Source organism: Phocoena sinus, chromosome 3 (genome assembly GCF_008692025.1).
Source record: "Phocoena sinus isolate mPhoSin1 chromosome 3, mPhoSin1.pri, whole genome shotgun sequence".
In the NCBI taxonomy this organism is placed as follows: Eukaryota; Metazoa; Chordata; class Mammalia; order Artiodactyla; family Phocoenidae; genus Phocoena; species Phocoena sinus.
The window spans coordinates 53753231-53768036 of record NC_045765.1 but is presented as its reverse complement, the minus strand read 5'-3'; the positions used below and the strand labels follow the sequence as shown (position 1 = coordinate 53768036).

Here is a 14806-nt window from a genome sequence, read left to right as displayed (position 1 = left end):
CAAGCCGGCCTCCCTTAGGCCACGCCCAGGCCACGCCCCCTGCGGAGTTCCGCCCTCGCCTTGCTACGCCCTTCTAGGTTCTGGGGCTTGAGCCGGAGGACTGTAGCGTCGGTAATAGTATGATAGGGCCATTTCCTTCCGGGCGGGGGTCAAGTCCTCGGGAAGCCGAGCCATCCCGTCCAGCTACCTCTCCAAAACGGGGCGCAGGCCATGTCACCTCTCTAGGAGGCTCCGGAGAACCGGCCACGCTGTTCCTTTCGGGTGCAGAAAGCCGGCTCCCTCCGACCCGCTGGGAAGATTCCCTGCTACACATCCGGCCGGGGCATCTGAGGGCAGGAGCCAGGCCAGCCGTGCCCGATAGACCAGTAGAGAGCACTCTCGCCTGACTACCTGTCCTCCTCACCGGACCCAGACTCGGCACCGCACACTCCCCCGACGCGGGGTCGGGGAAGGGGGGGAGCGGCGCAGTCACGCGCGCATCACACTTGCGCTCACAAGCGCGCAAGGCCCTAGCTCTCCGCCCGGCACACCTGCGCTCCGCCCCCTGGTCCCGGGCCGGCGACGGTCGAAGGCTTTTGGGAACCCAGGGCGGCGGCGGCGGCGTCCCCCTTCTCCTTCCCTTCCCAGGGCTGGAGTTGTCCGGAGCCTCTCCCCGGTCCCAACCAGCCCGCATCCCTCTCCATCCTTCCCTCCCCCCGCCTGCCGCGGCAAGGGTATCTGCGGCCGCAGCCCGGAGCCCTTGAGGCGGCGAAGGGGGGAGGGGAAGAAAGCAAGGGATGAGCGCCGGGAGGGCGTCGGGGGCCCTGAGGCGGACTAGGACGCCCCTGGAACCGGAACCCGAGCCGGAGCCGGAGCCGGAGCCAGAGCTAAACCACCGGTACCGGTGGGCCAGGTGGTCAGGATGGGAGGAACAGAAAGGCGGGAGGGGGTGTGTGCGCGAGAGTACGGGAAGGGGAGGGGGCTGTGGAGGCCTGGCTCAGGCCAACGCAGAGGAGGTGTGGACGCTGACTCAGGCACGATCCTTGTGCAGGCCGCCTGAGAATTCCGTCCCATCTCGCTCTGCAGTGTCCTTGGGAGGGACGGAAGCTCAGGACAAGCTGGAAAGGGGAACGTTCTGGGCGTCGGGGAAGCGGACCAGGGTCGAGGAAGACAGCTTGCGCAGCTGCCGTCTGGCACCCCTGGCCCGGACCAGCACCCCTGGCACGGACAGCTCCCTGGTTGGGTAGGGGGTGGGGCCAGACCTTAGAGGCTTGCCTGTCTCGGATCCTGAAGAAGGCATTCCTATCCCTCCCCCCATCTCTAGCTGCAGCCCCCTAACCCCAGGAGGCGCCCTGGCCCGCGCTCGCCCCCCAGGGCCTCATGTCGGAACCACAGCCTGACCTGGAGCCGCCCCAACATGGGCTGTACATGCTCTTCCTGCTTGTGCTGGTCTTCTTCCTCATGGGCCTGGTAGGCTTCATGATCTGCCACGTGCTCAAGAAGAAAGGCTACCGCTGCCGCACCTCGAGGGGCTCGGAGCCTGATGACACCCAGCTCCAGCCCCGTGAGTGAACAGCCTGGAACCTGGCTCAGTCACCTTTCTCCCTGACCCTTCTCCCCACACCTCTTCCTGGTCAACAGACCCAGGCCAAATCCCGACCAAGTTTTCAGGAGGTCTAGTAATGCTTTCTTGACTCTGCAAAAGCAATTGGGTTGCCACCACCCCGAAAGCAGGGCTAGAGTAGGCAGCATGGGTGGGAAGGGCCCACTGATGAGTCTTGGACTCCCATTGATTTCCCCATCTTTTCTGCCCTGGCCCTTGAAATGCTAATGTACAGCACGATGGCAATTTGCTAAAGGAGTAGGTCTTGAGCAAGAAGCCACAGAAGCCACCAGGTAATGTACCCCCAAAGCTGACTCATTTACTGCTTCCTTACCAACCTCTTTCATCCTTCAGCTGAGGACGATGACATGAATGAGGACACAGTAGAGAGGATTGTTCGATGCATCATCCAAAATGAAGGTGGGTGTATGCTGGCCCCTCGTTCCCCACCTCCTCAACTTCCCCTTGCCCCGGCCTTTGCCTCCACTGACCCCCTCTTTTCCTTCTCCCCTCAGCCAATGCTGAGGCCTTGAAGGAGATGCTAGGGGACAGTGAAGGAGAAGGGACAATGCAGCTGTCCAGGTGAGCTGAGAACAAGGGCCAGCACGATTGAGCTTGCCTTGGAGAGTACCCTCTCCTCCTGCACATTCCTCTCCCAGTCTCCTTGCATGTTTGGGTTGACAGGGGAGAGTAAGGCTGGTTAACATACAGGAAGAAGGACGTTTTGTAGAAATCCTGAGCCCTTAGACCCACATCTCTCCTCTGGATATCATCAAGCCTAACCTTCACCCCTTATGCCACTCCTCTGCATTAAGCATTGCCCGCTTTTTAGCCCCGGAAGGGAGAACACATGGTCACTAATATCTTCATATTGAGTTTATTAGATAAAGACAAGAAACGAATGGTGGGACCTGGGGCAAGTGGGGCATCTGGGGTTTAAGGAGCATGCTGAAAGAACAGGAGCAAGTCGAACAGGAAGAAAACTGGGAATGTCACCCCTGGTCCTTTCCTCCCTACCGTCCAGCGTGGACGCCACCTCCAGCTTGCAGGACGGAGCCCCCTCCCATCATCACACAGTGCACCTGGGCTCCGCAGCCCCCTGCATCCACTGCAGCCGCAACAAGAGACCCCCACTTGTCCGTCAGGGACGCTCCAAGGAAGGAAAGAGTCGCCCCCGGCCCGGGGAGACCACTGTGTTCTCTGTGGGCAGGTGGGTATAGAGTGCCCCAGGGAAAGGGAGGTTGAGGTGGGGACCCCAACGGTCAGGCACCTGCCTCCAAAGGTAGGCCCTGGCTCTTTCTTTGTGGACTGTGAGCCGCAGCAGAAGCCAGGCTGCACAATGTGCCCCACAATCTGGTCTCCCCTGCCCTAGGCCAGAGGGAAGTGCCTATCAAACCCAGGATGTCCCTGATCGGAGGGAAGGGCCAAGCAGCCTCTGAGTGGTGGTCCTAAGCCCCAGTGTTCCCTCCCCTCCCAGGTTCCGCGTGACACACATTGAGAAGCGCTATGGGCTGCATGAGCATCGTGATGGCTCCCCCACGGACAGGAGCTGGGGATCTGGTGGGGGGCAGGACCCAGGGGGTGGCCAGGGGTCTGGGGGAGGGCAGCCCAGGACAGGGATGCCTGCCAGTGAGAGCCTTCCCCCTGAGAGGCCGCAGCCCCTGGCCCTTGCCAGCCCCCCAGTGCGTAATGGAGGACTCAGGGACAGCAGCCTAGTCCCTCGTGCACTTGAGAGGAGCCCTGGAGCCTCTGCAGAGTCGATGCTGGGGGCTGGAGGAAGGGGCCCAAGCCCAGGGCTGGCCAGTCAAGAGGCAAATGGACAGCCAAGCAAACCGGACACCTCAGATCACCAGGTATGAAGACATGTGGTGGGCTGCGGTGGGCTCAGCTCTTATTGCCCCTACTCTAGGGGGGCACTGATATGACCCACCTCCTGTTCTCCCACTGGTGACCCCTCCTCTCTCTCTCAGGTGTCCCCACCACAGGGGGCAGGGGGTGTGTGAGGTGAGTCTGCCTGGGCCCCAAGTCAGATAATCTCATCCTCCCACCCCCTACTTTAAACTACCTAAGCCCATTGGTTCCCTGAACCCCCAAGCTAAACTGCAGGCTTAGCCTTTGGTACATATTCCTTGGTTTGGTGGTGGGGAGTGGGCTTGTGCTCCAGGGGACAGGGAAGGTCCTGCAGCCCCTGGGGAAAAGCGGGGACACAGCTTGAAGAGGAGGCAACACTGTTACCCTTCCTCTCCTTCATTGCGCTGATGGACTACCAGCTGGCAGGGCCAGGGGTTGGGTGGGCATGAAGCCCCTCCTCTCAACTGGACAGCACTGCCCCCCAGCTGAGGGACCAGCCCTACTTCCACCTGGAACTGCACGGTCTCAGGCTGGGGGACCTTGGGAGAAGTCCCACCTCTGGTCCTCAGTCTCTTCCCCTTCCCCTGTCTGCCAACAGGCCGCCTGACATGCTTTCCCCATCACCTCACTCCATGTGCTAGAGCGTGTGGCTGGGAGCAGGCCCCTGCCCTTGGTGGGCCCTTAAAGCAATAGCACCTTAGACCCCCTGCCCTCTTGGCACAAGAGGCCCAGGCCCTGGCTTGGGCTTTGTGCCCTTTATTCACTGTCAATAAATCCGCTCAGACGATTACAGCTGCTTTGCATACTGGCTCCAGCTCCTTCTGACAGGCCTGCCCCCATCCCCAGTGGCTCTGGCATCTGGAGTGGGGTGATTCACAGAACCAGGGTGGAGACACAAATAAGCCAGAGCCACTCGAGACTTTGGGGGATGAATTCCAGTCCCAGAGATTTCAGGGTACTTCACCACCCTAGAGATGGGGTGGTAGCAGAAGACAAAGGGAGTAGTTTCAGCCCTTAGAGATGGCTGGAGGATGATGGCAAAAAAGGAGTGGGTTCCAGCCCCAGAAATGGGGAGAGAAGAAATTTCTACCCGTGAAGGTGAGAACGGAAATCAGGGAGATTCCAGCTTTTGGCTGTGTCGCTCTGGATCACCGTGGGGAGGGGTGGTCTCTGATAGCACGGAGATAGGGGCAGCAGCATCACTGGGGGAAAGTGATTCCCCCTGGCTTCAGGTGAGAGGATCTGGGTGGCCAGGATCCGGGGCTTTAGCTGGCGGGGGAGGCGGTGGACGCATCTGTAGGGAACACACAGTCAGTGCACCAGATGCCTCCCTTGGGGATATCCCTGTCCATTCCCTCTGTCCTGCAGATAAAACAGGACAAGTTGGAGTGACCCCTCTCCAAACACTCTCCTCCAAGGGCGGGGCCCTTACCGGCCTGAGTCGACGCGCCATCACATCCAGGGGTCCAGGGCAGTCCAGGTCTTGGTCTGGAAATAAGAACCACAAGTCAGTCTTACGACTGTTTTGTTCGCTTCTGTATCGCCAGCACTTAGGACAGTGGCACTCGGTAAATATTTGTTGAATTAACAAATAGTCACTAACCTGGGTCATAATATCCATCAATCCATCCAACCTCAACGCTTATTGAGCACCTGCTGTATAATCGGGCCTGCTAAAGGTACCCGGGGGCAGGAGGGATCCACACCGCCCCCACCCCTAATGGCTGCCAGGAACTGCATAATGAAACACTAACAGACACAATGAATGACTGAGTACTAAATCATTCAAAGTGAATGACGGGTGCTGGAGAAGCGGGGTGCAGAAAACGCTCACGGGGTTCCAGGGTCGCGGTGGGTGGGGGGTGCAGTGAAGAAAGTGAAAGAACCTTTTAGAAAAGATGGTTTTAGGAAAGATGGATGAGGTAACAACAAAAACAAGGAAAAAAATAGAAAAGACGGATGAGGAAAATGATGCAAACCAGGTGTTTGCAGGATTCAAGAACACTAAGGGCAGAGGATGTGTATTGGGAAAACACTGTGGGAGAAACTGGCTAATTTTTAAAATAATAATAATGAGAAAACAGCTACTAATTGCATGCTTGCTATGTGCCCAGCACAACGCTGGGCACGCTATAGACACATCCCTTTAACTCTCACAACTCAGTGAGGGAGGGACCTTCCTCCTCACTCTGTAAAGGCCCAGACATGTTAAATCACACACTAGGACGTCATAGAGCAGAGTTTGAACAGTGGGCCCAGCTCCAAAGCCCAAGCTCTTCTACCATCAGGCATCAGAGAGCCTGATGGAGGAGGTTCCTGAGGGCAGGCAGAGGGGCTGAGTGTAACCCAGGAGCTCCAGACTTCCTCCTCCTTCCTGTCTCTTACCCTCCCAGGGCCCCAGCTCCTTCTACTCACCACCGGGCAGGACAGGTGCAGGCGACCCATCCAAGGCAGAGGTGGGTGCAGGAGGGGAGAAGCTGGGAGGGGAAGGGGATGGCAGGATCTGGGGATGAGGGGGCAGGGAGTTATTCCCGGCATGTGGGAAGGTTTCACCAGCTCTTCCTCCCATCCCATCTTCAGTTCCTGTCCCGTCACTCCCCAGTTCAGAGAGTGACCAAATGCTTGTATCTGGGTGGGGCTTGTAGGTGATACACATTTCAACAGCCAATATATATTGACACTTAATATGTCCCAGGCATTTTGCTAGCACTTCACATGCACTAATTCATTCAGTCCTCACCACCACCCCATGAGGTAAGGATTTGATGATTCCTATGTCAGAGGTGAGACTCAGGTTAATCCATCTATCCAAAATCACAGAGCTAGTTAGTGACAAAGTCCTGGCTGGAACTCCTGACTCCTACTCCTATGCTCTTCTTGCTAGAACAACAGGTACCATATATCAAAGCACCTATGGGCCACTGTGCTAAGCACTTTACTTCCATTATCTCTAATCAGGATAGTTAGCCTCCTGAAAGAGGCATTACTGTCCCCCTTTTACATGCATGTGAAGAAACAAGCTCAGAGAGGTCTAATCACTGCCTAAAGTAACAGAATAGGAAGCTGAACTAAGATCCAGCTCTAAAGCAGGACAACCAAACTCTAATGAAGACTGCCTTGGTTTCCCTTTTCTCTGTGCCAAAGGAGATGGGGAATCCCAAGCCACTATAGGGGGGGGAGGGGACATTAAGACGAATATGGGACCTCCCTGGCATGGGAGGGTCAACTCATTGGTGCCTGGGGACCCAGGGAAAAGGAAGCCTCACCTGTTCAGGGTCTGAGAGTTCAGATGGCCCTGGGGGGCCAAGCAGCTCCTCCACCAGCAGGGAGGGGAAGACCCCAACATGGCCCCCAAATTCTCCCCTCCAGAAGCCATCATCCACTCCATCCTGGGTCCGGGGCAGCAGGCGGATAAGCGCCCCCTCGGGGAAGCTCAGTTCCTCTGCACTCTGTCCCGTGTAGCTGTACAGGGCGCAGGCCAGGAACGCTGCGGAAGCCCAGGAGAGATGGTGAGGGGAAGAGGCGGGCAGCGGTGCCCCCAGACCAGGGCTACAACCACTCAGTAACTCTTCTCCCTTTCTTACCTGTGGGCTCTGCCCCCGAAGGATTGTCGCTGTCATGGCTGCTCTCAGGGAAGGAGAGGTCCGGGAAGTTGAGATACCGCTCAGGGACAAAGCCTACCTCACCGTGCTGGTTCCGAGCCTGCTCACCCAGCAACGTGAACAGAAAGCAGGCTTGCCTCAGCAGTCCATGGCCCTGGCCCTCCTCCACTCAGGCTTCCAGCTTTGCCTGGCTGGGTCTTTACGGACCACAGAGAAGTCCCTCCCACTGCCCCCTTGCCAAGGGCAGAGCCCCGGGTCCATACCCACCTTGACCCATTCGTCGGCATCTCCCTCCTCTATGACCTCCAGCCACTCGCCCTCTGTGATGGTCAGCTCGTCCTCATGTCCTGCCTGGGCCCCACAAAGAAGGATTCAGGACTGGCTGTTCTCCATCCCTGCCTGTCTGAGGTCCCCACCTCCATTCATACCTGATAGCCAAACACCACATGGACAGGGCAGGGGAGGGGCCTGGTGGCCAGGGCTGGGGGGGCGGGCTCCTCAAAGAGCTCCCCCGTCTCCTCACATTCCTCAAAGTCAGACAGCTCAGCATCCTCAGCCTGGGGGGACAGAGAACAGGCATCGTTGTGAGGCCCAGTCTCAAGCACCACCCACTATATCTCTCACTCCTCCATTCTACCTTTTTTTTTTTTTTTAAACATCTTTATTGGAGTATAATTGCTTTACAAAGTTGTGTTAGTTTCTGCTGTATGACAAAGTGAATCAGCTACATGTATACATATATTCCCATATCCCCTCGCTCTTGCACCTCCCTCCCACCCCATCCTACCCTTAACATTGTGGATCCTCCTCCAGGGTAGTACCACCCATCCGTTCACCCTGGGTCACAGGCAGAACCACCACAGAGCAAGATAACACTAACAATAATCACAGAGTTACAGTATTTAGTGCTTATATGTGCCAAGCACAACGCTAAGTATCTTACGTACATTGTCTTGTTTAAACTTCTTAATAACCCAGTGTTATTTTGCGAAACTATCAACCTCAGTTTACTTAACGGGAAACTGAGGCTCAGAAAGGCTAAGTCACTTTCCAAGATCACACAGCTAGTAAGTGGAGTGGCTGGTACTCAAACTGCTTATAGTCTGCTCTCGGGACCTTTCATAACCACCATCCTATACTCCATAATAAAAGTTCATTGAGAGCTCTCTATGTTACAAACTGTGCGAAGAGTCATACTTAAGTGATTTCATTTAAGCCTCACAACCACCCTTTGAGTTAGCTACTAGTGTGATTCCCACTTTATAAGCTCTGCTTTCCACTGGGGCTCTTTACCCTCCTGGTGTGTATGGGGAGGGAGTGGAGGGAGCTCACCGTGGGAGAGAGGTCCCTCTGGGACAGCCGGGCCTCGCTGAGCCGTCGCTCCTGCTCTACCTCATCCTGGGCCTGGGTCATGGCTGGCTTCAGCCAGTGCTGCACATCCAGGCCAGCCCCCTGCAGCAGGGCCAGCCGGGCAGCCCCCTTCACCTGGCTCACCTGACACAGGGAAGAGGGGGTCAGTCAAGGCTGTGGCTGGGCCTGCCCTTGGGAGGTGAGTGGAGCCTCCTACCCAGATGTGTCCACCCTCTACCTCCTGCCTCCAGTCTCCCCACCATCAGATAAAGAAGTGGAGGAGGGTGTTGCCGGAGGAGGTGCGGTCTCAGTGGCTCTAACCCCAGGGCTGTGCCTCACCTGTGCCCGCCGGATGCTCTCCCTCACTTCCTGCAGCCGCTGTTCTATGCCTGGAGCCTCCCGCTCTGAAGCCTGCTGCCGCCTCTGCTCCAGCCTCTGCAGCACCTGGTTGGGGACGCAGAGGACAGGAGTGGGTGGAGATACTATGGGGCACAACTTACTAATAACCCGGGAGTTTCCTAGTTGTTTCACATGCATTATGTCATCTCATCTTCCCTGTGATGTGGGTGCTATCATTAGCCCCACTTTAATGATGAGGAAACTGAGATCCAGAGAGCTTAAGTCACTCCCTTACTCAGGGTTACATAACTAGGAAGCAACAGAGCAAGATTTGAGCCCAGGTGAGTCTAGTCCCAAAGGTTACGCTCTTAAATTACTGTGCCACACTGTCGGCTTAAATTACCCTTCCCTCCCCTCCTGCCTGCAGCCCCCTGACATCCCCAGTGACGCCGGGATCCCCATCTCTCAGCTCTTCTTGCCCACCCCCGACACCTGCACTCCCCACCTCACCCGCTGCCCATGGTTCTGGATCTTGTAGTCTCGGGCAGCTCGGCTCGTCCAGCGTTGAACTTCTTTCTCCAGGCCACTCTCCCCGGCCACACCTCCTGCGCCCCGCTCCAGCTCCAGGACACACACCTGAATGAACGGGGAGCTGTGAGGATGCCCTGATGCTGCTCCTTCTCCGCTCCCCCTCCCTCCAGTTCCCTCCTATTTTTCTTCCCTGTCTCCTGACCTCCAGGGTCAGGGACAAATAGGTGGGAGCACACACCTATGACTGTGGACACAGGAGTGCATTCATGTGGACACACAGAGAGTCCCAGAAGTGAGATCCAGGTTGAGGGACAGAGGTAGAATCAAGAAGATAGTGCAGTGAAGGGACAGAAGGGTGGGAGGAAGTGCGTTCATTTGTGTCCTGGTGGGAGGGAGGTGAACTGGGGCTCTGAAACCCTCTCTCCATGGTTTAATAGTCCCTAAGTTAAAACCAGGACAAGGATAATGGGGAAGAGGCCTACACCACAGTCCCCTTTCCAAGTGGCCTGACTGCATCTAGCAGAGAGGTCTTACCTGATCATTCCCTGCTGGCTGAAACTGCTGAGCTGGGGTGGGGGAGAATACTCCGGGCTCCTGAAGAAAAAGCTCCAGATCCTGCTCCCAGCTTACCTGGGAGTTGGAAAAAATCAAAGTCGGCCACTCACTGGCTCCCTCTCCAAGCCTGTCCCCAGCCCTTCTTGGTAGAGAGAGGACAAGGTGAGAAGGAAAGGGGCAGACATGCAGTGGTGGAGGGGGCGCTGTACTGGGAGAGAAGGGTAAAGAGGATCTCTGGGGAGCTTACCTGGGAGGTCGCTTGCCCCCCACGGTGGGCATGCTCCAGAGCCATCTCTGCAGCTTCCAGCTCCGTGCGGCTCAGTGAAGTCAGCGGGTCCCTCAGGTGTTCCAACAGCTCGCTGACCAGGGCCTGGAGAGAACCCCAAGATGCTGACACCACCCTTCCCCCAAGCAGGCTCTCTGTCCAGGTTTGAATGGGTGATGGGTATGAGGTATGGGAAATTGAGAAGGAATAAGACATTTTTATGCTTCTAATAATAGGCCCTCACGTGTGCACAGCACTTAACAGTTTAAAAAGCATTTTCACATTCATTCTCTCCCTTGAGCCCCATTAGTCTTATAAAGTAGGCAGAGCAGGGGTTAGTCCTGAGGAAGAAACTGCGGTTCAGAGGGGTAAGTGTTCTGTACAATGTCATGCAGCCAGCTAGAAGCAGAAGCAGAACCCAGGTATGTATCTTCTGCCCACTCTGAGCAGACTAGGTCCCCAGCCCCACACAGCCTGATGGTGGTGGGAAGCAGGGAGACGACGCCCTCCCTGCTGAGACGCAGGGGTATCTAGGCTGAGACTGGCCTTGAGCACGGCCGGCAGTTCTTCCTGGTAGTAGTGGTCAAGGTGGGCATTGGTGGCCACCAAGTTGAGCAGGTACTCATTGCGGGCCGCTCTCAGCTGCTCTGAGTACTGGGCCGACTGGACAGCCAGCTAGGAGAGGAACATAGGTGTCAAGTGGGAGCCCTGGACCCTTGGGGTCCTTCCACGGCCAACCCAGATCCAGAATGGATTCTCACATTACTGAGATAACTGGCAAACCATACTAAAAATTTTACATACTCACAATTCCTGCTCAAAACCCTCTAGTGGCAACTGCATACATTTAGGATAAAATCCCAACTGCTCCTTACCGTGGTCTACCAGGTCCAACATGAGCTGGCCCCTGCACCCTCTCTGAGTCTTTCCACAGTGCTCGTCCCCTTGCTCACAGTGCTCCAGCCACACTGGCCTTCTCTCAGTTCCTCGAGCCTACAAAGTTATTCCCACCTCAGAGCCTTTGCACTCACCACTGCCTCTCCCTGGACTGTTCTTCCCCTACATCTCTGCATGGCTGGCTCCTCCTTGACACTCAGGCCACCTGCTCAGAGAGGCTTTCCCTCTAAATTACACTCCCCTGTTATGCTTTATCATATCACCTTCTTTTCATTTATTCTGAGTCTTTGTTTATTTACTATCTGTCTCCCCTAACCAGGCTGTGGAGGCAGGAGCTCTGCTGGTAGTGTTCCCCATCATATCCCCAGTGTTTCAAACAATGCCAAGTACATAGAAGTCCTCAATAACTGCATATTAAAGGAATGAAAAACAAAGGTACTATTTCCATTTTATAGATGAAGAAAATGAGGCTCAGAGAGATCAAGTTTACCAAGGTCAGGCACCAAGGAAGTAGGGTAGCCTGGATTCATCCCAGTCTCTCTGACTTATGCCTCCGGGTTCCAAACCACTAGACTAATCTGCCCACCTCTCCCTGCCCCGACTCATGCCCACATCCTCTGAACCTTGGTGCTGAGTTTCTGGAGACTGGTCCGAGTGTGGAAGAGGCCATGGTCACTTCGGTTAAGCCTGTGCAGGCAAGGGAGAGGAGCGGAGGTCAGGCCCAGCCATGGCACCTTGGCTCCATCCCCCGACGCCACAGGCTTCCTAACTCCCCATGACCCCACCTGGCCTGGACATCAGCCGCCTTCTCCTGTGCCAAGGCCCACACCCGTTCACGCTGCCCATACAGCTTTCGACTTCGGCTCAGCTCCCGGACAGACTGCAGCACCTCGGCCTGCGCCCTCTGGAGGTTCTCTGCTCCCTAGGGGCATGGACACACAAGTCCTGATCCAGATCACCTCCATCCCTGAGTCAGCCCTTCCTTCACCCCATCCACTGAGCCGTACCTTCCTAAGCACCTGCTCCTTAGCGCTCCGCCCTGTGCCTCCTGCCAGGTCACGGTATCGGTCAGATGCCTGGAGCCGGGCTTGGCCCCCAGCCACGGTGGCATCCAGCAGGCAGCGCCAGGCACCAAACACCATCCTGCCTCTCCCCAGAGAAAGTCTGCATTGACGAGGGGAGCACTCCAAAGCTTCACGAGATGCCCCCCCCCCCAACACCATGGGAGACAGACTGCTTTCCCATCCCCCTCGTCTGGGAGTCCATCAATCGATCAGCCCATTAGCTCGGCCACAAGGATCACTTATGCCCTCCGCCCCCATCCAGTGTCCTTGCTGGGTCAGCTGCTATCCCGCTGCCGTGTCAGCTCTACCTGCCGCCCACGTGCCCTCCTCATAGGTTCCTGGGGTTGAGCTCCTCATCCCTTCTTGGCTCCCTGGCCTCCCTGCCACCCCACCATGGGACCCACCTGCTGTCCATCTCCCCACTCCGGTGTCCTTCCCTCTTCAGAAATGGCCCAGCCAGTTTCTGGAGTGCCTGGTGGGAAAGTCATCACAGACCCAGTTCCCTTTCAAAGACTCTTCCCACTTGGGAGAACATACAATCAGAGAATAATAATGCCACCCACTTTGCTAAGTGCTTTACATGCATTAACTTATTCTGTCCTTACAACAACCTTGCGTGAAGGTACAGTTATTATTATTCCCATTTTACAGAGAAAGAAATTGAGGCCAAGAAACGTTAAGTAACTTGTCCAAGGTCACACAGCTAAAAAGTACCACAGCAGGGATTTGACACAAATTTTCCTGGTGCTAGGCATTTGCTCTTGACCAGAACAGGAGTACGTGTGGAGGCACATTGCTGGTAGTGTAAAGGAGGCTAGAACAAAAGGGAAGGTCCAGAGAAAGGAGTCCCATACCTGCCCATACTCCCGTTCAATGGCTGCCCTCTGCTTGCTGTAGGATCTGTGGAGATTAGGGGGATGGGGTGGTCTTACTGTTTGGTCCTTTTCTCCCACCCTCGACCCTCTCCTTAGCCTGGGCAGGAGGGAGAGGGGAGCCAGGCCTGGAGTGTGACTATACCAGGAGGGCCTGAGACTGAAGAGAGAGTCCTTGAGATCACCTCGGGCAGCCGCAGCAAAGGACAACCTCACCTCAGTGCTCAGAGCCTCAGCAGGATCCTCCCCACCCCTGGAGAACCATCTGTGTGCTTGGAGGTGAGGACTGATGGGGGTCAGCTGAGTACAGCGTGTGCCAGCCTTCCAACAGGTCTGGAAGAGGGAGGGGGGATTCTGTCCTAAGTCTGATTGTGGGTGTGGAGGGGGCGGTGTGGAGTGAAGGGGTTTGAGGGAGGGTCCCTGTGTGTTTATGTGTGTTGGGGTGCGTGGAAGGATCATTCGTATCCGGCATCTGGAGAGGTTGGCCTAGGATGACGGCCTCGAATGGGCAGGTTGGAGAGCTCTTCACCCCCGCCCACCCCGACAGCTGTAGTATGTTGGAGAAGAGGCGGAGCGTGTGACAGAGAAAGTCGGGGTACGTGGAGGGGGTCAGGGCTACCTGATGTCCTCCAGTAGGTCCGCCTCTCTCTGCTGCCGGGTCTGAAGGATGTTCAGCTGCTCCAGGAAGCGAAGCTTCACCTCCTGGGATGGCTTCACCTGTGTGGGTAAGAAGAAGATGAAGACCCCTGGCGCAGGGACCTGAAAAACACTCCGCGCAGGGAGCGGTGAGGGGGCGGGGCCAGGGAGGAGCTGGGCTGTTTCCTCGGTTACTTCTGGGTTGGCCCTTGAACCCCTTCCTACTCTTCGTCCCCCCACCGCAGGTCTGGTGCCCCTTTGGGCCGCATCACTCCCCCAGCCCGCCAGGAATCCCCGTCCCCAGGCCAAGCTCACTTTTCGGGGCGGCGGCTGCATCTCCGCTCCGGCCCAGGCAGCAACTCGACTCCGGAACTCGAGGAAGCCCCGCCCATAGCTAAGCCCCGCCCAGGATCTGGCCCAGCTCCGCCCTCGCCCCGCCCACGCCCGATCAGTCTCTTCGCTGGGCCGCGAAGCGCCAAGAGCGGCAGGAACTAAACCTCTGTTACTGCTGAGAATACCCCGGAAAGGGTCCGCGCCGCCCTGTGGACGCCGCGTCCGCTGGGCGGTAGGGGGAACCCCAGGTTTCTGTGTCAAGACGCCTCGGTTCTATTTCTGGTGGAGAGCTATTGACTTAGCTCGTAATTATTTCTAATCATTCATTTACATATGCAGACCTCCAATCCCGACGCGACGGGTGAAGGATGGTGAGGAACTCAATCTGTAACCAGGGAAACTGAATCACTGGATGCCTGAGCGCAGGCAGATGCGTGTGATGAGAGAAACAGGGCTGATCCCAGACCTTTTCCTAATTCCCGCTGAACTGGAAAAGCCTGCGTGAGTGAGGGTGAGAAAGACGCCTGGAGCCAGGAAGGAACCAGTACCAGAGGAAAAGACAGGGCCAATGGAGTGGGCATGAGCTGGGAGAAGAGAGCTGGGAGATGAGAGTGGGGACTTGCCCCTATCGGCTTTAGGGCCTGCCCTTAAGGTTCTACACCCCAGGACATACCCCCTATCCCCGCCCTGGCACTGCTTTCTGAGGATCTGCACACACACTTTCCTCATCCTCCTCACCTATCCATGGCTCACACCTCCTCACTACACCCCCGACTTGGAAAAGGCAGATATCTGTGGCCCAAACTCCAGATTCACATTTCCAACAGCTCACCTGACACCACCACTTCATCTAAATAGGTACCTCAAACTCTCAAATGGCTCCTTCTACCTGATCCTTCCCCAGTCACCTCCCCCAGGTAACATACTAA

The 14806-nt window shown here is 56.5% G+C and overlaps 2 protein-coding genes across 10 annotated transcripts; one reads left to right on the top strand and one right to left on the bottom strand.

Moving 5' to 3' along the window:
* Positions 1-75: 75 nt before the first annotated feature.
* Positions 76-4224, top strand: RELL2 (RELT like 2). 2 transcript variants are annotated; one of them, XM_032627911.1, is made up of 8 exons: positions 76-877; positions 1066-1200; positions 1304-1543; positions 1937-2002; positions 2098-2164; positions 2607-2792; positions 3060-3435; positions 4032-4224. In XM_032627911.1, exons 3-8 carry the CDS (start codon positions 1360-1362, stop codon positions 4038-4040), a joined length of 888 nt encoding a protein of 295 aa, XP_032483802.1. In that variant the 5' UTR covers positions 76-877; positions 1066-1200; positions 1304-1359; the 3' UTR covers positions 4041-4224. The 2 variants fall into 2 exon arrangements, with proteins under 2 accessions (XP_032483802.1, XP_032483800.1); XM_032627909.1 differs by lacking the exon at positions 76-877 and adding an exon at positions 3553-3586 and having other exon boundaries at positions 1069-1200; positions 4032-4161.
* On the bottom strand, positions 3477-13928 carry FCHSD1 (FCH and double SH3 domains 1). 8 transcript variants are annotated; one of them, XM_032627904.1, is made up of 21 exons: positions 13860-13896; positions 13528-13625; positions 13125-13241; positions 12891-12936; positions 12441-12508; positions 11980-12136; positions 11758-11894; positions 11596-11659; positions 10622-10750; positions 10058-10180; positions 9790-9885; positions 9235-9360; positions 8725-8829; positions 8368-8529; positions 7464-7592; positions 7303-7386; positions 7018-7135; positions 6700-6920; positions 5849-5936; positions 4866-4921; positions 3477-4727 (listed from the first exon to the last, which is right to left on the bottom strand). In XM_032627904.1, exons 5-21 carry the CDS (start codon positions 12449-12451, stop codon positions 4662-4664), a joined length of 1872 nt encoding a protein of 623 aa, XP_032483795.1. In that variant the 5' UTR covers positions 12452-12508; positions 12891-12936; positions 13125-13241; positions 13528-13625; positions 13860-13896; the 3' UTR covers positions 3477-4661. The 8 variants fall into 8 exon arrangements, with proteins under 8 accessions (XP_032483795.1, XP_032483797.1, XP_032483798.1 ...); XM_032627906.1 differs by having other exon boundaries at positions 11980-12121; XM_032627907.1 differs by having other exon boundaries at positions 11980-12115.
* Between the last annotated feature and the right edge of the window lie 878 nt (positions 13929-14806).

Coding starts and splice junctions, on each gene's coding strand:
- RELL2 (XM_032627909.1), top strand. CDS start 1,360: ATGTCGGAACCACAGCCTGACCTGGAGCCGCCCCAACATGGGCTGTAC. Junction 2,003..2,097: donor ATGCATCATCCAAAATGAAG/GTGGGTGTATGC, acceptor TTCTCCCCTCAG/CCAATGCTGAGGCCTTGAAG. Junction 3,436..3,552: donor CGGACACCTCAGATCACCAG/GTATGAAGACAT, acceptor TCTCTCTCTCAG/GTGTCCCCACCACAGGGGGC.
- FCHSD1 (XM_032627901.1), bottom strand. CDS start 13,880: ATGCAGCCGCCGCCCCGAAAA. Junction 12,937..13,527: donor GACCTACTGGAGGACATCAG/GTAGCCCTGACC, acceptor TAATCTCCACAG/ATCCTACAGCAAGCAGAGGG. Junction 11,895..11,979: donor AGGAGCAGGTGCTTAGGAAG/GTACGGCTCAGT, acceptor CCATGCCCCTAG/GGAGCAGAGAACCTCCAGAG.